Here is a 17,580-nt window from a genome sequence, read left to right as displayed (position 1 = left end):
CAGGGCCGGCCCGAGGCATAGGCAGTATAGGCAGTACTTACTGCGGTCACACCGAACATTGAGCGAATATTTGCCTCACATTACTCATGCAAGTTTGACCACCGAAATGTGCGTTTAAATAACAGGCGAACATTCGCCCTTCGCTACGGAATGAAGGAGGTAAACCGGGGTTTATCTCCACGGTAACCAACTGCGTCAGGAGAATCTCGAATTCGCAGAGGAAGTTCATTTTTTTCAACTCACGTGAATTCGTGTCGGAATCATTTGCATCATTCGCACCGCCTGAAGCAAATTCGCGTCTACTCAGGTCATTGCATTGACTTTGTATGGAATCTCGCCACAGATACGCATCTGTTCACGTTTGGTGTGAACGCACAGTAAGGGCGCATCCAACCATAGGGGGCTCCGCACCGAGGAGGAGACTGGTTTTCAGAATACAGCCTCCACTATCTTCAGTGCTCACTTTGCACAATGGCTGTACTGTATTGTTAGGACAGCAAAGCTGTTTTTTTTTTTTTATACAGGTCTTGGGTTTTCACTGGATTTTGCTACAATTATGGGTAGTATCAATGCCAGCAGTATGGCCATGATGCAAAAGTCTGCTTTAAAAAAAGCAAAAACAAGACTGTCAGAGCCAATCAGCTTGGGGCCGGGGCACTGTTGATGAGGCTGGCTGCAGAGGGGAAGAAACTTTTCCTCTTTTGTGAGGTTTCGGTCAGGATGGACCGCAGCTTCTTGCCAGAGGGGAGGGTCTCAAAGATACTGTGTCCGGGGTGAGAGGGGTTGGCCACAATCTTACCTGCACGCCTCAGGATCCTGGATCTGTACAGGTCCTCGAGAGATGGCAGATTGCAGCCAATCACCCTCTCAGTGGAGTGGATGATATGCTGTAGAATATAAAATATTATATATATATACCCTGAAAATATAACAGTTGAAATGGTCAGACTTTGTTTGTTGCACATTTATTTTAAGGCAAACTTAAATTAAAAAAAGAGAAACCCCTTGTATTTTGAAGACAGGGAGTCTGGGGCACTAGAGCTGGGAGAGCTTGTCCTGAAGCAGGTCCGGGATGATGGTGTTGAAGGCAGAGCTGAAATCCACAAACAGGATCCTGGTAATCCTGATCCTGATAAACTGTAGTTGTTGAGTGGAAGCATGGGGGATGAAAATGCGTCGACATGAATATTTTTAATGGACGCAATGTTTTTCATTGTTTTTCTTTTGCTTCATGATGTCAGTCATTTTGGCTCAAGTCATTGGTCAGCTGAGCACTGCCAGTCAATGCAACACAGTTTTAAAAATGGCTGTGGCGGCAGCAGCAGGGTCCGACTTGGTTCAGAGTGAAAGTTGCCAAAGGCCCAAGGCTTTGAAAGCAAGGGAGTACTTCAAATTAACACAAAACAAAAAGGTGGTTTGTACCCTATACAAAGTTTCGCTGGCATACCACAGCAGCACAAGTGCTGTGCACAAGCAGCTGAAGAGAAAACACATAGACGCTATTCTGTATGATGGACCGCCAGAAAAATCCAAACCACCGCAATATTGTCTATTCATTAGTAGGGAGAGCTTTTTAATATCCTTCGTCCTCATAGATGTTATACACTCATAAAGTCATCTGTCTGGCTTTCTCAGAAAATGTACACACCGTTAAAACTTAATACACTGCATAGTAAAACTATTCATCTAAAAAAAAAAGAAAAACTATTCCATATCATACATTATATCCGTACTATGATATAGGATACTGTACAGTACCGTATTACGTTCCATTTTTACTACTGTACTATCTCTGTATTATGTTATACTAGATTATATTTAATTGCTTTTTTATATCGCGTTTTGTATTATACTTTCGTATCTTACTACTACGATTGTACTATCGTATATCTTATACCTCATAGCATACTGTATTATTTCATATTGTTAAAATGTTTCTGCTATTAATCATACCATGTCACTTCATCCCATAATTGTCATTTTAACTTGTCACTTTTCTTTACTTGTTTACCAGTTATATACCTCTTATTTTTTTTCATTTATCTATTCTTATAATTGTATTTGTACGCACTTACTTGCGCATTTTTTCATTGATGCTGCAGCACCCGAATTCCCTCTCTGGGGGATCATTAAAGGATTATCCTATCTTATCTTAATAATGTAGTCTAACAAACATTGGTGTAGAAATGTAATCTGATTAAGAACTTTTTTAACAAAAGTCATGCCCAACATATGATTCTTTATTTCCAGACACTTGTTTATAATTTATACTGAGAGATGTCCGAGAATCAAGGAATTTACATCATTTGGTGTAGCTTGCAGAAATACATAATATTTCTTTGGAAGTAGGCAAACTGACATCACATCATTAAAATAAAGGTAAGCCCAATGTCCACCTCTAAAGCAAGACAAAGCAGTTAAGTGCAAAGACAGACACACAAAACAAAAAGGGACCCTTAAGCATTACTGCAGCATCTGCATCCATACTGCTTTCTTCTGGAGAGATCTCTGCATCCAAGAATCCGCGTAAGTTTACTTTCACGAATTACATAACCATTCCTTTTGAGCAGTATTACTATATCAGCATACTTCATATGCTGGCGTGTTGCACTGGGAGCAGCTGGGCGGAAATACATATATTGCTCAGATGGAGAGGGAGATGAAGAAGAAAAGTGTTGCGAGGTAATGCAATATGTATTAAGAGGGAACACAAAAGTATTGTGAGGGAAAGCAAATATATTGCGAGGGAACACAAAAATGTTGCAAGGGAATGCACATGTATTGTGAGGGAACACAAAATTAGCCCATGAAAAAATATGGCCATGACCCCTCGGGGGCTTCATAAAGAGATTTTTCTAATGATAACGAGTTATGGCCTATAATAGTATTACATTTTAAAAACAGCTCACATTATAACATTTGATATTTCTTCATATTGTAATATGAAGAAAAATCTTACAGATTATGCATTTATAAGGGCATGGAGAGAAAAGATGAACAGACACCAACCCTGTGGTCACTTTTCATGTCAACACAACACTAAGCATAGTTTTCTTTTTTCCCGCAGTGACAGCAGAGCACACTAAAACACTGTGTCCAAGTGATATCAAGTAACAATAGCAAGTGATCTTGAACCCATGTTAGTGCCCATGGGCATGTTGGTCTTAAAATGAAGTTTGGGTCAGGCAAACTTGTGGTGCGTTGCTATCTTGAGGAGAAATTTTAGTTTTTTTTGTAATGGCAGCAGAGAGATTTATCAAGGTGGCTAGCTAAATTGAGTTCTTCATGCAGGACAGGATATGGGGCCAAAACTAGGGATGCACTGTTCTGACTTCTTTAATGCCACTACCTGTATCTGAAAAGATCTAATACCACAATTAAACACCACACGCCATAAACCGTATAAACCTGATTTATGTGCATATTTTATTTCAGCTCAGTGTACGAGCCTCTCTGCTTGGAGGAGAGACAGATAGCAGTGTAGTGCTGATAACCACACATACTACGCAACTGCAAGTGCAACAAAAGCCCCACAAGCAAAATGCCACTGACTAATTTTTTATTGTAATTCGTGAAAATGATGTACAGATGTCAAAAATTAGAACTGAAAGGAGTGAAGTTTTGGTTTAACTCCGGGTAACGCTGAATCAAACATTAGAGGATACTTTTAAATAAATAGCGATTTCCTCTGGACACAGCAACATAGCCAAAAGATTACTGTTTTTTTTTTTTTTAATTTATAATATACATGAAGTTGTAGGCGCTGGTTTGACTGCAGGTGGTAGAAATGGCAATTATCTGGATGTTTGGGATCCTGATTGTAAAATGGTGTTTTACAATCTTGTAATATGTCATGCATTTGTAAATTCAATATCACCCCTAAAATGGATTTTACATGGTGGACAGAGTTTGCGCTACACTCTCAATTATCTATTATACCCTAAAGCCGGGCATACACTGTACGATTTGAGCCCGTTTTTGACCCGATTTGTGAGACGCACGACCTGGCGACGCTCGGCCCGACTTCCCGTTTCGTCGGGCTTATTTTTCCGTGCAGTGTACAGAGGGGGGCGAGGGCCAATCATTTGCTCCCGGACCACCGTCGGACGGTCGGATGAATTTCTGACATGTCGGCCGACAAAGAATTTCGCACAGTGGAAGCAGAGCCTCGAGCCGATCGGAGCATTTCTCCCTCAGTGCGCCTGCGCAAAGTGATAACTCACCATGGCGACGCGTCGGTGGAACAGAAATATGGAGGCGAGATTGGTTGAGCTGTGGCAACAGCATGAATGCCTGTCCAACGTTTCCTCCTTACCTCCAATTCACGTTGTAAAATGGACAACCCGTACTGTCCTCGTATGTTGCCATCTCCGTGTCCAGATGTGCCGGCGCTGCTTCTTTTTTGAGGTTTCAGCGCACAGTATCGCTGCAATCAACAACGCAGCCTTCTTCTGCTTGGTTAGCATGTTGCTAATAAACAAACCGGCGTCGGAGCTTTCAAATAAATCTTTATTGACAGCTATTAATAGACAGGACAGTCAGCAGGGGCCGACGGGCCGTTTTCACATGGTTTTCACCAATACAGTGTGAGCTCTCTGGTAGTGTTTGATGATCGGACCGTACAGTGTGAGTACATAAATCGTGAGCTTTGGCCGTACATCGTAGACAATTACTCGTACACGTGTTGGTATTAACAACAAGATTTTCAAAAATCGTACAGTGTATGCCCAGCTTTAGGTTTACCAAGGACACATTAGTGGGACCGGACTATGCCTCTCAGTCAGATTCCATAAGTAAAGGGAGGTATTATTAAAAATAATTATTAATTATTAAAAATGATGATATGATTTATTCTACATTAAATCACCTCTGTATGGGGCACCACTTACAGGGTTCGTACGAGTGCTTGAAATCCTTGAAAATGCTTGAATTTTAATGTTGTGTTTTCAAGGTTTGAAAAATGCTTGAATTTTGGGTCTAAGTGCTTTTAAATGCTTGAAATTGAAATCATATTCACAATTAACAGCAATCTGACTCAACCGATCGATTAAATGGAGAGAAATAAAATAGTCAAATGTAAAAAAAAAAAAAAAATAACCGCTCTCTCTGATGGGCTTGCTACAACAAGCTACAAACACCCCGCAAGTGACAGCAGTGCAGCCGCTGCTTGTGTCTGATCATTGAAGGCTTATTAATAGCAGTAACAATAACAATATCAATTTTAACAGAAGAAAAGATATGAAAAAATAAAACAATTTCTCCTCAGAAAAGCATTAGGCTGATGTGCCCTGTTAAGGTCTTTAAAATGATATGACTACAGCTGATATAATTTGGCCCACCCAATGCAAATCTTCATGGCTCTCTTACTGTATGTCTTAATGTGTGGTTACACATACACACAATATTTTCAACATCTTACTGATACCTGGGAGTAAGTTTTGGAAATGTAATTTCTGCTTATTTCTGGTGGTAGGAAAAAAGCATCAAGATCTGCTAAGAGCATTTCAACATCCAGGTCCTACAGTGGGGGATTTTTTCCAGCCAACAAGCCATGCAGCAAACACAGCTACAGCAACAGCCACACCAGCAACGAGTGCGGTGGAAGCAGCCAGTGGAGTAACAGCTCCCCGTCTACCATCCTCTGGGTCTTCTACTCCACATCAGACAACCAGCAAGACCCCAAGCAACTTAACTTCATATGTGAGCTCTAATCCAACACTCAAAGCAGAAATATGTTGGGCAATAAAAGTTGTGACCAGTCACTATTCCTTCAAGTCATGTGAGAATGCAGGAGACATTTTCCGGACCATGTTTCCTGACAGTGACATTGCTAAGCAGTTTTCTTGTGGAGAGAGAAAAGTGGCATACCTCGCCACATTTGGGATTGCTCCTCATTTTTCTTCCCTCATGAAGACCATAGCCAAAAAAGAGTCTGGATATGTACTTCTGTTTGATGAAAGTCTAAATAAGAAACTGAAGAAGTCCCAGATTGATATTCATGTGAGATTCTGGAACAATAAAGTACATTCAAGGTACCTGACTTCATTTTTCTTGGGTCATCACACTGCAGAGCAAATTTATGAGAAGATTGAAAAAGTGTGTTCAGATATAGGCTTCCAGAACCTGATTCAGTTGTCAATGGATGGCCCGAATGTGAATTGGAAGTTCACTCTGGCCCAGCAGAACATTGAAAAGCAAACTGGGAGGAAAATGCTAAATGTTGGAAGTTGTGGTTTGCACACATTACATAATGCCTTTAGAGCAGGCTGTGCATCCACAGACTGGGACCTAGGAAATGCCCTGTCCAGCCTTAAATGGCTATTTAAGGATGTCCCCGCTCATAGAGAGGACTACACAGAAGTCACTCGTTCAACATCCTTCCCTCTTGACTTCTGTAGTCACCGATGGCTAGAAAATGTGGAGGTGGCTGAGCGTGCTCTTCAGATTTTGCCCTGTCTGAAAATATACATCAGTGCTGCCAAAGCAAAAAAGGTCACAGAACCGTGCACAAAGTCTTTCAAGAAAGCTGAGATGATTGTGCACGATGACCTCTTCTCAGCAAAACTCAACTTCTTCCTAATGGTGGCCAGGGAAATCACACCATTTTTGAAGCTATACCAAACAGACAAACCCATGCTGCCATTTATGTGCAGTGATCTCACAACTATGCTGAAAAGTCTAATGGAGAAGTTTGTCAAGCCGAGTGTGATGAAGAATGCAACTAACACTGTAAAGCTTCTCAGAGTGGAGCATGAGGAAAAAGATAACCACATGGATGTGACCAAACTGAAAATTGGATTCTCTACAGAGCGAGCCTTGGAGGAACATGTGAAGAACTCTGGAGCTGAGAGGTTGAGGCTTGAGTTCAGGCAGAACTGCAAGCTTTTTTGATGAAGATGGTGTCTAAGCTTTGTGAAAAGGCACCAGTTAAATGTCCTCTGGTGAGAAGCCTGTCTGTTCTGGATCCAAGGGTGCTCCTTAACAACAAAGAGTTGAGTGTCCAAAAACTCACCACAATTCTTCGATTTCTTGTGGAAACTGGCCGCATTGAGGAAAAATGCTGTGATGATGCTCTTAGGGAGTTTGGCTGCTTTTTTGACCACAACCTGATGTCAACATCGGATGCCTTCAGAAAGTTCAATCCACAAAGTGATAGGTTGGATGAGTTTTACCATGAACTTTTATCCAACAAACGAGTTTCGCCATCTGTGGGAGGTAGTAAGACTCTGCCTACTCCTCTCGCATGGTCAAGCTTCTGTTGAGAGGGGCTTTTCCGTCAACAAGGAGATGATGGTGGAGAACCTCAAAGAACATTCAATGATTTCTCAGCAGATCATCCATGACCTTGTGCGCTTTATTGGGGGGCTGCAAAACATTGGCTACACAAAGGAATTGCTACTTTCCGCGTCTGCTGCCAGGCAGAAGTACCACATGTACCTTGATGATGAAAGACGTCAAAAGCAAGATCAACAGAAGCAACAGAAGAGAAAAAACATTAATGGATGAGATAACAGAGATGAAGGTGAAAAAGAAGAGGATGGAAGAGGATGTGAAAGCCCTGGTGAAATCTGCTGATGGCAATGCAGAAAAAGCTGAATCAGAGGGCAAACTCTACCTCATTTCAAAGTCAAATGGACTTAGAAGAGCAGCAAAAGAAAAAGAGAAAAATCTTGAGGCGTTGGAGAAAACGTTGGCAGAGAAGATGAAGGAACTGAATGCGATCTTTAAAACGTCCTAAATCATTTGGCCTTGAAGTATTTGTGTCATATAGAGCTGTTTTTTTTCTCAACAGAAAAGTACACTAATGTAAGCTGAAGTTGATATATTTCATCTGCACTTGTTGAGCCACTGTGAAGTAATGTGATGGATGCATGTAGTGGAACATTTTGCCTTATTTTTAATTATTATTGCTATATAATACAATACACAATTGTGGTGGTTGATGCATTTTTGTTATTTTTCCGCTACTGAATGGGATGGATCACACTCGGGTTGACTTAAGTTGATTTGTTTTGATTTGCACAACATACAAGTTAATGTGTTCATATGCAACAGCTTGGTTAATAAAAAGTGAAATTGCCAATTTGTGTGTGCATGAATTTATATCACATTATGCAATTTACAACTGCTTACAGTACTTGAAAAGTTTGAAAATTGACCTTGAAAGTCCTTGAAAAGTACTTGAATTTGACCATTAAAAAAGTGTACGAACCCTGCACTTAACAAAGTTAAGAAAATAACCATCTAATTACCTCAGTCTCATAAAGTATACTAGACTATCAATATAGACTCTGATTAATAATTAACTTAATAACTGTAACCCAATTATTGATAGCTAGTAGGTTGAAGGATTTGGAGTTCAAATGCAGAAGAGGTTGGCAGTATTCATTGTTGTGCAACATTAAATAGACAGCATTTTATTCCACACAATGATTTATTTAAAAAGACAATAAAAGCAGAAGTAAAACATGTAATCTAACTAATGCTAATATTTACATGTGTAAGTGTCTGTGTGTGTGTGAGAGAGAGAGAGAGAGAGAGAGAGAGAGAGAGAGAGAGAGAGAGAGAGAGAGAGAGAGAGAGAGAGAGAGAGAGAGAGAGAGAGAGAGAGAGAGAGAGAGAGAGAGAGAGAGAGAGAGAGAGAGAGAGAGAGAGAGAGAGAGAGAGAGAGAGAGAGAGAGAGAGAGAGAGAGAAAAGAAGGGTGTATCTGTCTCAGGACAGACAGAGACCCAAATGGACGTTGTGTCCATTAAGAGGCTACATGGCTTCAGTGGCAAATAGGGGAGATGGCCACTGAATGCTGTCCATTGTCTCAACCAACTTGCACTGAGCACATGGGACGGGTCGAGACCCAGAAAAAGAACCGGGAGGTTTAATTCCTGGCTGTTTAGTCTGGTCAACAGGTCAGTCCAAAATGTTGTGTATGTAAGTCTCAAGAATGCCAGGTTAGGAAAGAGAGAGGTTAATTTAGCATGCAGACTATGTCTTTGTGTAAGCACAAGTAACCTCAACTACAATCAATACCTGACTAAACAGACATTACAACAATACAACTCGGTAACAAATCAAATCAATAACATTACGATACAGTGAACATTCTTGCTTAGCCGGAGTTATTCTAGCTTTGCCCAGATGTTACATTATCAGACCGTGGACAGAAAGGCATTGCAGTGCTGTGTTGCAGCTTGTTAGGCCGACAATCCTGTTGCTCAACTGGGCTGGGGGAGCAGTGGTTCTAGTGAAGTTGCAGTCGTTGTGTTGGTATCCAGTTGGAGGGAAACTGGTCCTTCGTTGCTCCGTTGTCCTTATTTGAAAAGCGGGCAGACTCTTTCAGCTGCTGCTACGGTAACTAGTTTGTGCTGAGTAAACCGGTAATCTTTTCAGCAGGATCTCGCATCGCTGCTGAGGCCTTGCTCGGTTAGCAAGCCATGAGAGCTGTTGAATTGGAGGGAACTGCGGCAGCAGCTTCAACCTTCTTGGCCACTGCCCGCCAAGAAGGTTGAACAAAGAGAGAGCTTCAGAACAAAAAGAATGCAGAAACAATGGAGGTCTTCCGGTTTTACCGACCTGGCCAGGGGGAGGGGTTTTCACATGAAGGTGTGAAAACCTAGAGGCTGCTGGGAGTTTGAGTGTTAAGTTCAGCTGCCATTTTGAAGAGTCAGTTTAAAGTCCATAAATTAACACATTCCAATATTGGAGATGCAGTGAATCCCAACAACATTATGTTTTACTTTCTCTTCTTGAATTCAATCAATACAACAAAAGCTTCAGAGACCAAGCACTCCCACTCATGTGACTCCATAGGCATTTTTTGTCAGGGATCTAACTGTGTTTTTTAAAAATATTTTATGTGTAACATAATCCCCGATGTTACCGTCTTATCCTCTTTTTTGTCTTTGTAGGGCTCCGGAGATTATTTTGGGCCTGCAGTTTTGCGAGGCAATAGACATGTGGTCACTAGGCTGTGTGATGGCTGAGCTCTTCTTGGGCTGGCCCCTCTACCCCGGGGCGCTGGAGTATGACCAGGTAACATTCCTGAAACAAAAACATGCAAGAACTACAAGCTACTGTATCACAGACAACATGCTTCCATGGAAAAGGGACGGGACCCTCAAGATATATCCCTCCTTTCGGTCAAGGGTAAAGAGTACAAAATATACAGACAGAATTTTGCTTTTTTAAAGGTTACATAATACACATTTAATGCTTACAATCATAAGGTTACTGCTTTGACAGTTGCCACAACTCAAAATTATGTTCATTATATAGTTATTTATTTATTTATTTTAATAGCACAAACGTGTGGAGACAATACATCAAAACAAAGGGGTACTTTACAAGTGCCAGACTGTACAAAACACACAAAACATTATGTTTGAGGACAGTAAAGACAGTTACAAAATAATTGGGCATTTTTCAAAGGAGATACCAAACACATAGAAGAAAGAACAAGCAAAAAAAGATAAAATAACAAAGCAAAGAGAGAAAGAAGAGATGAAGAAGACTCCGGTTCTGTTTGATGCCCTTGAGAAGGTACAGAGTGAAATGAGAGGGGCTTCTGTGTATGGCTGGGTTTTAAAAAAATCGATTTTTCCAATTCGAATCGTTTCTCATTTGAATGACCCAATATCGATTAATAAATCCCGAGATCGATCTTTAAAAAATGTCTGATCACTCACGTTAAATTGTTAAATAAAAAGTACATGATGTAACTTCCTTGTAAACATTAAAAAAAATTGGTAATGCACCAGGTTAGAGGTGCATTGATATTGTAACTGAAATATACCTAAAAAATTGATATCGGATCGGAAATCGAATGGGAAAGGGACCTTGTGAATTGGAATCGAATCGAACTGAGAAATCCTTATCGATACCCAGCCCCACTTCTGTGGGTAAATATGATGTATATGTAGTCAAATAATGGTCAAAATGATTTTGAGCCCGCAGTTGTATTTCATGTATTGCATGCAAGTATCAAAATATGTGAATTTTTAAAAATAATTGTCCTTACTTTAATTTATAAATAGATTTGCAGGTGTAGAAATATTTTGTGCACACAGATAAGAATTGCAAATGTGTAAAAACGTCTATGTAGCTCTTGAAACTATTTGTGTATGTGGACTTAGAATTTATGCCACAATATTTTCAACTTTGAAATTTCCCAAAGTCTGAGTTTCATACACAAATTTCCTATCTGCATGTCTGCAATTTGGCCGTTTCTTTACGCCTCAGATAACCAGCCTATCAGCTCACTCCCACGTTGTCAACTTACCATCCAATCAGAAGAAGCTAAACTGTCTAATCAGGCCGCAACTGATTCTAGCGTGCGCGTTCCTGATGGCAGAGAGAGAGAGAAAGAGAGAGAGACTTTATTCGTTGTCCATGATCTCTCTCACTGTAAGACTGAAGTTCAACAAATCGAGCATTATATCGACATAATACCTATCTGACCTTGAGTTTGGTTTTGCAGTGACAGCTCTGTCATGCCACTGGGCCATGGCAGGTCAAATACTCAGGCAAGCCCATCGAGAACCGGGAGGTATGCTGGACTATGCCAAGGTTCACTGCAGTTCCACTCTACAGAGCAAAATGTATTTATAAACAACACTCACTCACTCACTCTTGTTCTGGGCTGAAGACACTTGCACCTGCATTCATGTGCATTTATACAGGCTATAAAATTAATCACTTCAGGATTACCATTGCTCATTGGATTTTCTTGAATTAGTGAATTTAGAGAAAAGTATTCAAAACACTGCTAGCCAGAGAGTTTAATGATTTTTAGGAACAAATCTTCACATAGCAGGGAAACGGACCTATAGTTAATTTCACAGAAGTATACCAAATTATTTAAAAAATGTAGCAGAAATGTATCAAAGCAGTAGAAATATGATTTTTATGGTTAGCCAAGTAATCCAACTCATTCTGGCACTGGCCATGTTATTTATTGGCAGAACAATATTTGCTTGATACTAGTCAAAACATTTTAAAAATTAGCTTGATCCAGTTGTACTGCATCACAGTAAATCCTACATGCACATGGCTTAGAGACCACACATTATCTGATAGTGGAACAAAATCAATTTGACACATTCTTTTGGAAAAGTCAATGGTTATATACAGTAACAATCCAGAATGAAGCAGAGCAGGAGCGAAAATGGCTTTTCATGCACCAGTGGCATAAGCTAGTTAGATAAGTGTGTAAAGTGTAATGTATTCTAACAATCATTCTGACAAAACACTCAATATGGAATAAAGTAAAAAAGATAAGTCTAATATCAAACATTGTAAGATATGATGGAAAAGTATTTTTCTTGTAGCTCCATTTATAGGATATTTTAACTTAACCATGTAATGTGACATGCTACTTCAGTAATGTAACATTGGACTTCAGTAGTAGACACTTTTACACCTTGGGACCTAGGGCTAGTTATTAGAAAAACTGACATTGGGATGTCTTTTCTGTCTGCGATATATATTGCAATATGAAAACTTATAGGAATTTATATAACACAAAGGCAGTTTGTTTTTTATGTGCAAATATACAATTAATAAGTAACAATCAAATACATTATTTATTGATTTTGGGAATTGAAGTCTGTTAAAATGATTTGTTAACAAAACAAAACCTCTCTCCTTTCACGCTTTACCACACTAAGTTCAGCACGCCAGATGTTTTATCTCCCTTTTTATTTAAGTAAAGGAAATTTACAAGACAGGATAGGGAATAGCTATACAGAAACAAAATATACATTTTTTTAGACAGCAATGGTCAGCACTTACATTGTCCCTGACACCAGCATTAAAAGGTAGTGAAATAATGCGCTGTTTCTACAAGGCTCTGCTGTTACACCACCTTTGTGATTTTTACAGTACACTGAACCAAGTAATGGCCCTAGAGTATGTTTTACACTGTTCACTCCTGTAAATAACTCTCAGATGTACGTCGCTTTGGACAAAAGCATCTTCTAAATGAAATTTTAACATTGTTCATTGTGTTGCGGAAGCATAAGGTGCAAAACATGTAAACAAACAGCATGAGCTTCACATACACATACAGTGCGGTTTCACCCTGCCAGCTCCGCCATTTACATTAGCCCTGTTCACATTTGGTAGCAACATTCGGTTTTCGTGATTGGATCACAAGTGGACAGCCTTAACTACAGGTGTGAATTCTCCCGGGACGGATTGAGGACGCATTCAGATCCTATCACTCAGGCCACATACAGAGGTGGTCTGGGACGCATTTATCCACATATGTCTGGCAGTGTGTACACACATGTCCTGGGCCACATTAAGCACCTCCCATTCTCTCCGTATCTTCGGCAACGATCATGTTTGATTTAACATTTCTCTGCTGTGTCTCTTGAAATATTGTTTATATTCGAGCATGTGTAAATGTAGTTTATGCAATAGAGTGGAGTGTGCACGGAAATACAGACAGGTGGTGTCTGTATTTATTCAGTAAGGAGACTGCATTCAAGTTTTTAATACGGGACGATCCCGATCTGACGAGGGGGAGAGACGGTGTTGGTCGAAGATATGATCCGATCAAGCAGGTTATCACAGTTTAAAAAGCATGTGAGCCACATGCAGTTTATCAAAGTTTATAATCATGAAGAGGACACAGAGCTTTGTGTGTGCACAAAAGCACACATTTACCTGATGCGGTCAGCCACATCCTAGATTTTGACCTAGTCTTGTTTAACTAGTGAAGGTGAATGAGGCTCCGTGTTCTTTAGCATACAGAGTGGGAAAGTGAGATCTGATCACAAGTCGTCACTGAAGACGCATTTGAGGGGCTCGTTATTGCTAGGTGTGAACTACTGTGCTTAGAGCTGTCCACTGGTGATCAGATCACCCAGGACACATGCATTATACCAGGTCTGAACACCCCCATTGACGCTGTTTTGCCTCTGTTACGCCTCTTAACCAGCCCTTAATGGTAGAACATGCAACTTAAAATAAAAATCATTTGTTAGAAAAAATAAGTGTTAATAAGCTAACTTGAACTTATTGAAAAAACAATAAGTACTAAATTTAAATATTTACTCGTAATAAATAACTCATATCAACACTTTGGTTTTAAAATACTTTTTTAAAAATAAACTTTTCAAAAATATTTTTGTTACAGAAAGATAACTTGGAATAAGCTTAATTTAAATTGTAATAGGTAACAAAATATACTTAAATATAAAAATATTAAATAAAATAATATTAAATATTAACACAAACCATTAAACCATTTTGTTTTACAAAACTTTTCTACTTAACTGTCCGATAAACTAATCTTAAACTTTGTTTTTCAACACTGTTGCATAATTAGACTTTTGGTGGCTGTGGCTCAGTGGTAGTCGGTAGTCTTTCAATCGGAAGGTTGGAGGTTCAATCCCCAGCTCCCTCAGTCTACATGTCGAAGTGTCCTTGGGCAAGACACTGAACCCCAAATTGCTCCAGGTGGCGTTGCCAACGATTTGAATGTGATAACTGATTGACAGTTGGGCACTTTACGTAGCAGCCTCTGCCATCAGTGTATGAATGTGTGTGTGAATGGGTGAATGTGACAAGCAGTGTAAAAGCAGCTTGAGCGGTCGCAAAGACTAGAAAAGAAGTCCAAGTACAGTCCATTTACCATTTACCATATCTCAATTAAGTTTTGAGGTTTTTGGCAAAGAATACCAGTCCATCCACAGTTGCAGGCTTGAGACAAGAATGTTGCTGTGTGACAATGTTTGACTATTCTTAAGTCTCTCTGAGGGGAGCTTGTAGATACTTGCGGGCAGGCTTGGTGAGTTGTGGAAAGCTTATGCTCTGTGAGTTTTCCACCCTTCAAGTGGTTCGTTCTCCTTGTCTATGGTAGGTGTTAGCAGGTAGATGTTTAACTCTGCTTCCACAGCATTCTTAAGGGTCTATGAGGAGTCACCCTTTGATGCAGTTATGCTCTGTTAAAAGAAACTTCCCAAGGACTTCTTGGCTTTCTTTTCCTGGGACGTGTCAGCAACATTGGCCTCCACTTCTGCTGCAGCTGGATGTCTCTTTGTATTCCATCATCTCTGAGGTCACTCTGGCCACGACCTGGGGCTTGTTTTCTGTCCATCTGGAATAATATGTCGACCTTCTTCTTATCAGACAGGACCTGAGTTATGGCCAGCTGCTGCTCTAGTATCCTGCTGATCATCAGTATGGCTGAACGATATATGGTTTAACCATCGCAATTGCGATGTGCAATGTTTACAATTTAGGACATTACGTGGGATACATTCTCTCATAAAGTTTGCTCACTCCTCAATATAATTACCTAAAACGTGGGGCCTTTTACTCCATTATTTTTTTTATTGTTAACAGTATGCATTTATTTACATTTGAAAAGAAAACATCAATTCTAAATAGATAGAAAATAATTACACTACTGCTTTAATTTTTTTGGTCCTCAGGCTATCAACTTGGCTGTCTTCTTCATCCTTCCCAAGCTCCATTTTTTACATCAGTGGTATTCAATAAAAATTCAAAGAGGTGCACTTAAAGGAAATTTCCACAAACAAAAGTTCTCAATATCATAATGTCTAACTTGCATCATGATTCAGTACCATACATTTCAAAAAGCCTAGTATTTGTATGAAAATCAGTTTACATTAAACAGAAAGGTACTCTTATAATAATAATAATATCAACAACAATTAAAGCGGCAATGAACGGGCCCTCGCACCTTGGTGCATGTTGGGCTATGTCGCAGCCGCGGGGTGTACTGCAGCTACAGGATGTGCTGCAGCCACGGGCTGTGCACCAGTAGGTGGTGCTATCTGCATGACCCAAATTTAGATGTATATCTGCCTCTTCCTTTCTGTTTTCTATGTTCTCTATCTCTCTGTGCACAGATTAGGTACATCTCTCAGACCCAGGGACTGCCTGCCGAGCAGCTGCTCAACAAGGGGACAAAGACCTCTCGTTTCTTCTCCAAAGAGTCTGATTCCCCCTACGCCTCCTGGAGACTAAAAGTACCTGCACAAAAACTTTAAAAATATATACACACATAACATGAATCTTAGATGTAAACATTTTATAGACATGCCTACACAAACTCACTCATCCTTACTGATCCTCTTGTCAACTGCATACCATCACCAGCAATCACTGATACCTGTGGCAGTTGGGTCACATACACACACAGTATAACAGAGATATCTGATAAGAAAGCAGCAGATTCATGTGAAAATTGCATCCCTGACGGGTAAAAATGTATGAAGTGACATTACATTCTAAATAGGAAACAGCTACTTAAGTTTTTCAAAATAGCACACTGTGAAGCTTGAAGAAATGCGAAAATGTGTTAAGCTATCTGACTATATACCTGACTATATACCTGACTCTTAATAATTTTAAATAATTTTGTGAGCCTAACATTTATTTACTCATGTAATACATTTAAAAGGCCCAACTTCCTAACACTTGAATCTCACAGATTGAGAATGTAAAGAATGGAAATGCATAGTTCGCTCCCACTGCATATAAGCTGCATATTTTTTTCCAATATTTGACCTTTAATTCTGTGTCATTTAAATATGACAAATCCAGTGGTGGTTTCCAATAAACAGGGAAAAAAAATGTTATTCTTTTCTTTTTACATACTACAACTACATACTGGTGTTTTTTTTATACCTTTTTATTCTGTTCCCCCTCCAGACAACAGAAGAGCATGAGAAAGAGACAGGACTAAAATCCAAAGAGGCCAGAAAGTACATCTTCAGTTGTCTGGATGACATAGTACATGTGAGTCCAACCCCCCAAATTACTTTGACCAAATTCAAATGTGTAGTAAGAGCCACAAGAGATACAAGACAGTTTCAGGTTTATATTTGGACATTTAATATGTTTATATCAAAACACATTCAAATTGCGATGTTGTGAAACAACAAGCATATTTGGCACCTAATTTTGTCATGCGTCTTTTTTTTTTTTTAATCTGTCAAAAAGATTGATCAATCAACTTGCTCCTCACATTCTCTCTCTCCAATACCGGCAGCAGCGTCTCCAACATGCTCATCAGAAAACACGCACGCACGAGCGTTCGCTATTACATCCCTCCTGTAAATGCATTGATTGAGGTGCAACGTTTTCTGTTAAATACTGACCATATTATTCTGTTTTAAAAGATTGTAAGTGCAACAGTGTAGTGTCGGTCTCATTAGTCTAGTTTGATCGTTTCGACATGTAACAACTTGCCTCCCTCACACGCGGCTCACCTGCTGCTGTGAAAACAAGATTGGAGTAAAAAAATAAGAGACACGAGTTATATGATATAACTTTCTTTAAATAGGGTTACGTATTGTTCGCTGCAATACCCCCCGCCCCTCCCTTCCCCATCACTTGCTCCCATAAGTATTTCCTGCTTCATACATCGGCCGACCCAGACTTTTTCCCGAGATGATACTAGGTCGCTGGCAGGAGAAATGTTAGGGTCAAAAAATCATTTGCGTTCACACATGCAGCCCACCTGAGTAAAGTCAGGACATGTTCAGGAGGGCAGTGCATGTGTGAAATGGGCTATTAACTGTTGCCCTGTGTTTTCTCTCGGTGTGCCT

At 39.9% G+C, this 17,580-nt stretch overlaps 1 protein-coding gene across 1 annotated transcript in view; it reads left to right on the top strand.

The window, feature by feature from the left end:
* Nucleotides 1-17,580, top strand: part of hipk3a (homeodomain interacting protein kinase 3a) — a 58,730-nt gene that overhangs the window by 26,573 nt on the left and 14,577 nt on the right. Inside the window, 3 exon segments of the mRNA XM_069687049.1 lie at nt 9,904-10,027; nt 15,877-15,996; nt 16,682-16,768. Coding sequence (XP_069543150.1) covers nt 9,904-10,027; nt 15,877-15,996; nt 16,682-16,768 — 331 coding nt within the window.

This window comes from Semicossyphus pulcher, unplaced genomic scaffold, assembly GCF_022749685.1.
Source record: "Semicossyphus pulcher isolate SPU_LCO1_2020_fin unplaced genomic scaffold, fSemPul1.0.p SCAF_8, whole genome shotgun sequence".
In the NCBI taxonomy this organism is placed as follows: domain Eukaryota; kingdom Metazoa; phylum Chordata; class Actinopteri; order Labriformes; family Labridae; genus Semicossyphus; species Semicossyphus pulcher.
The sequence above is the reverse complement of the archived record's forward strand: the minus strand, read 5'-3'. Positions and strand labels throughout refer to the sequence as shown.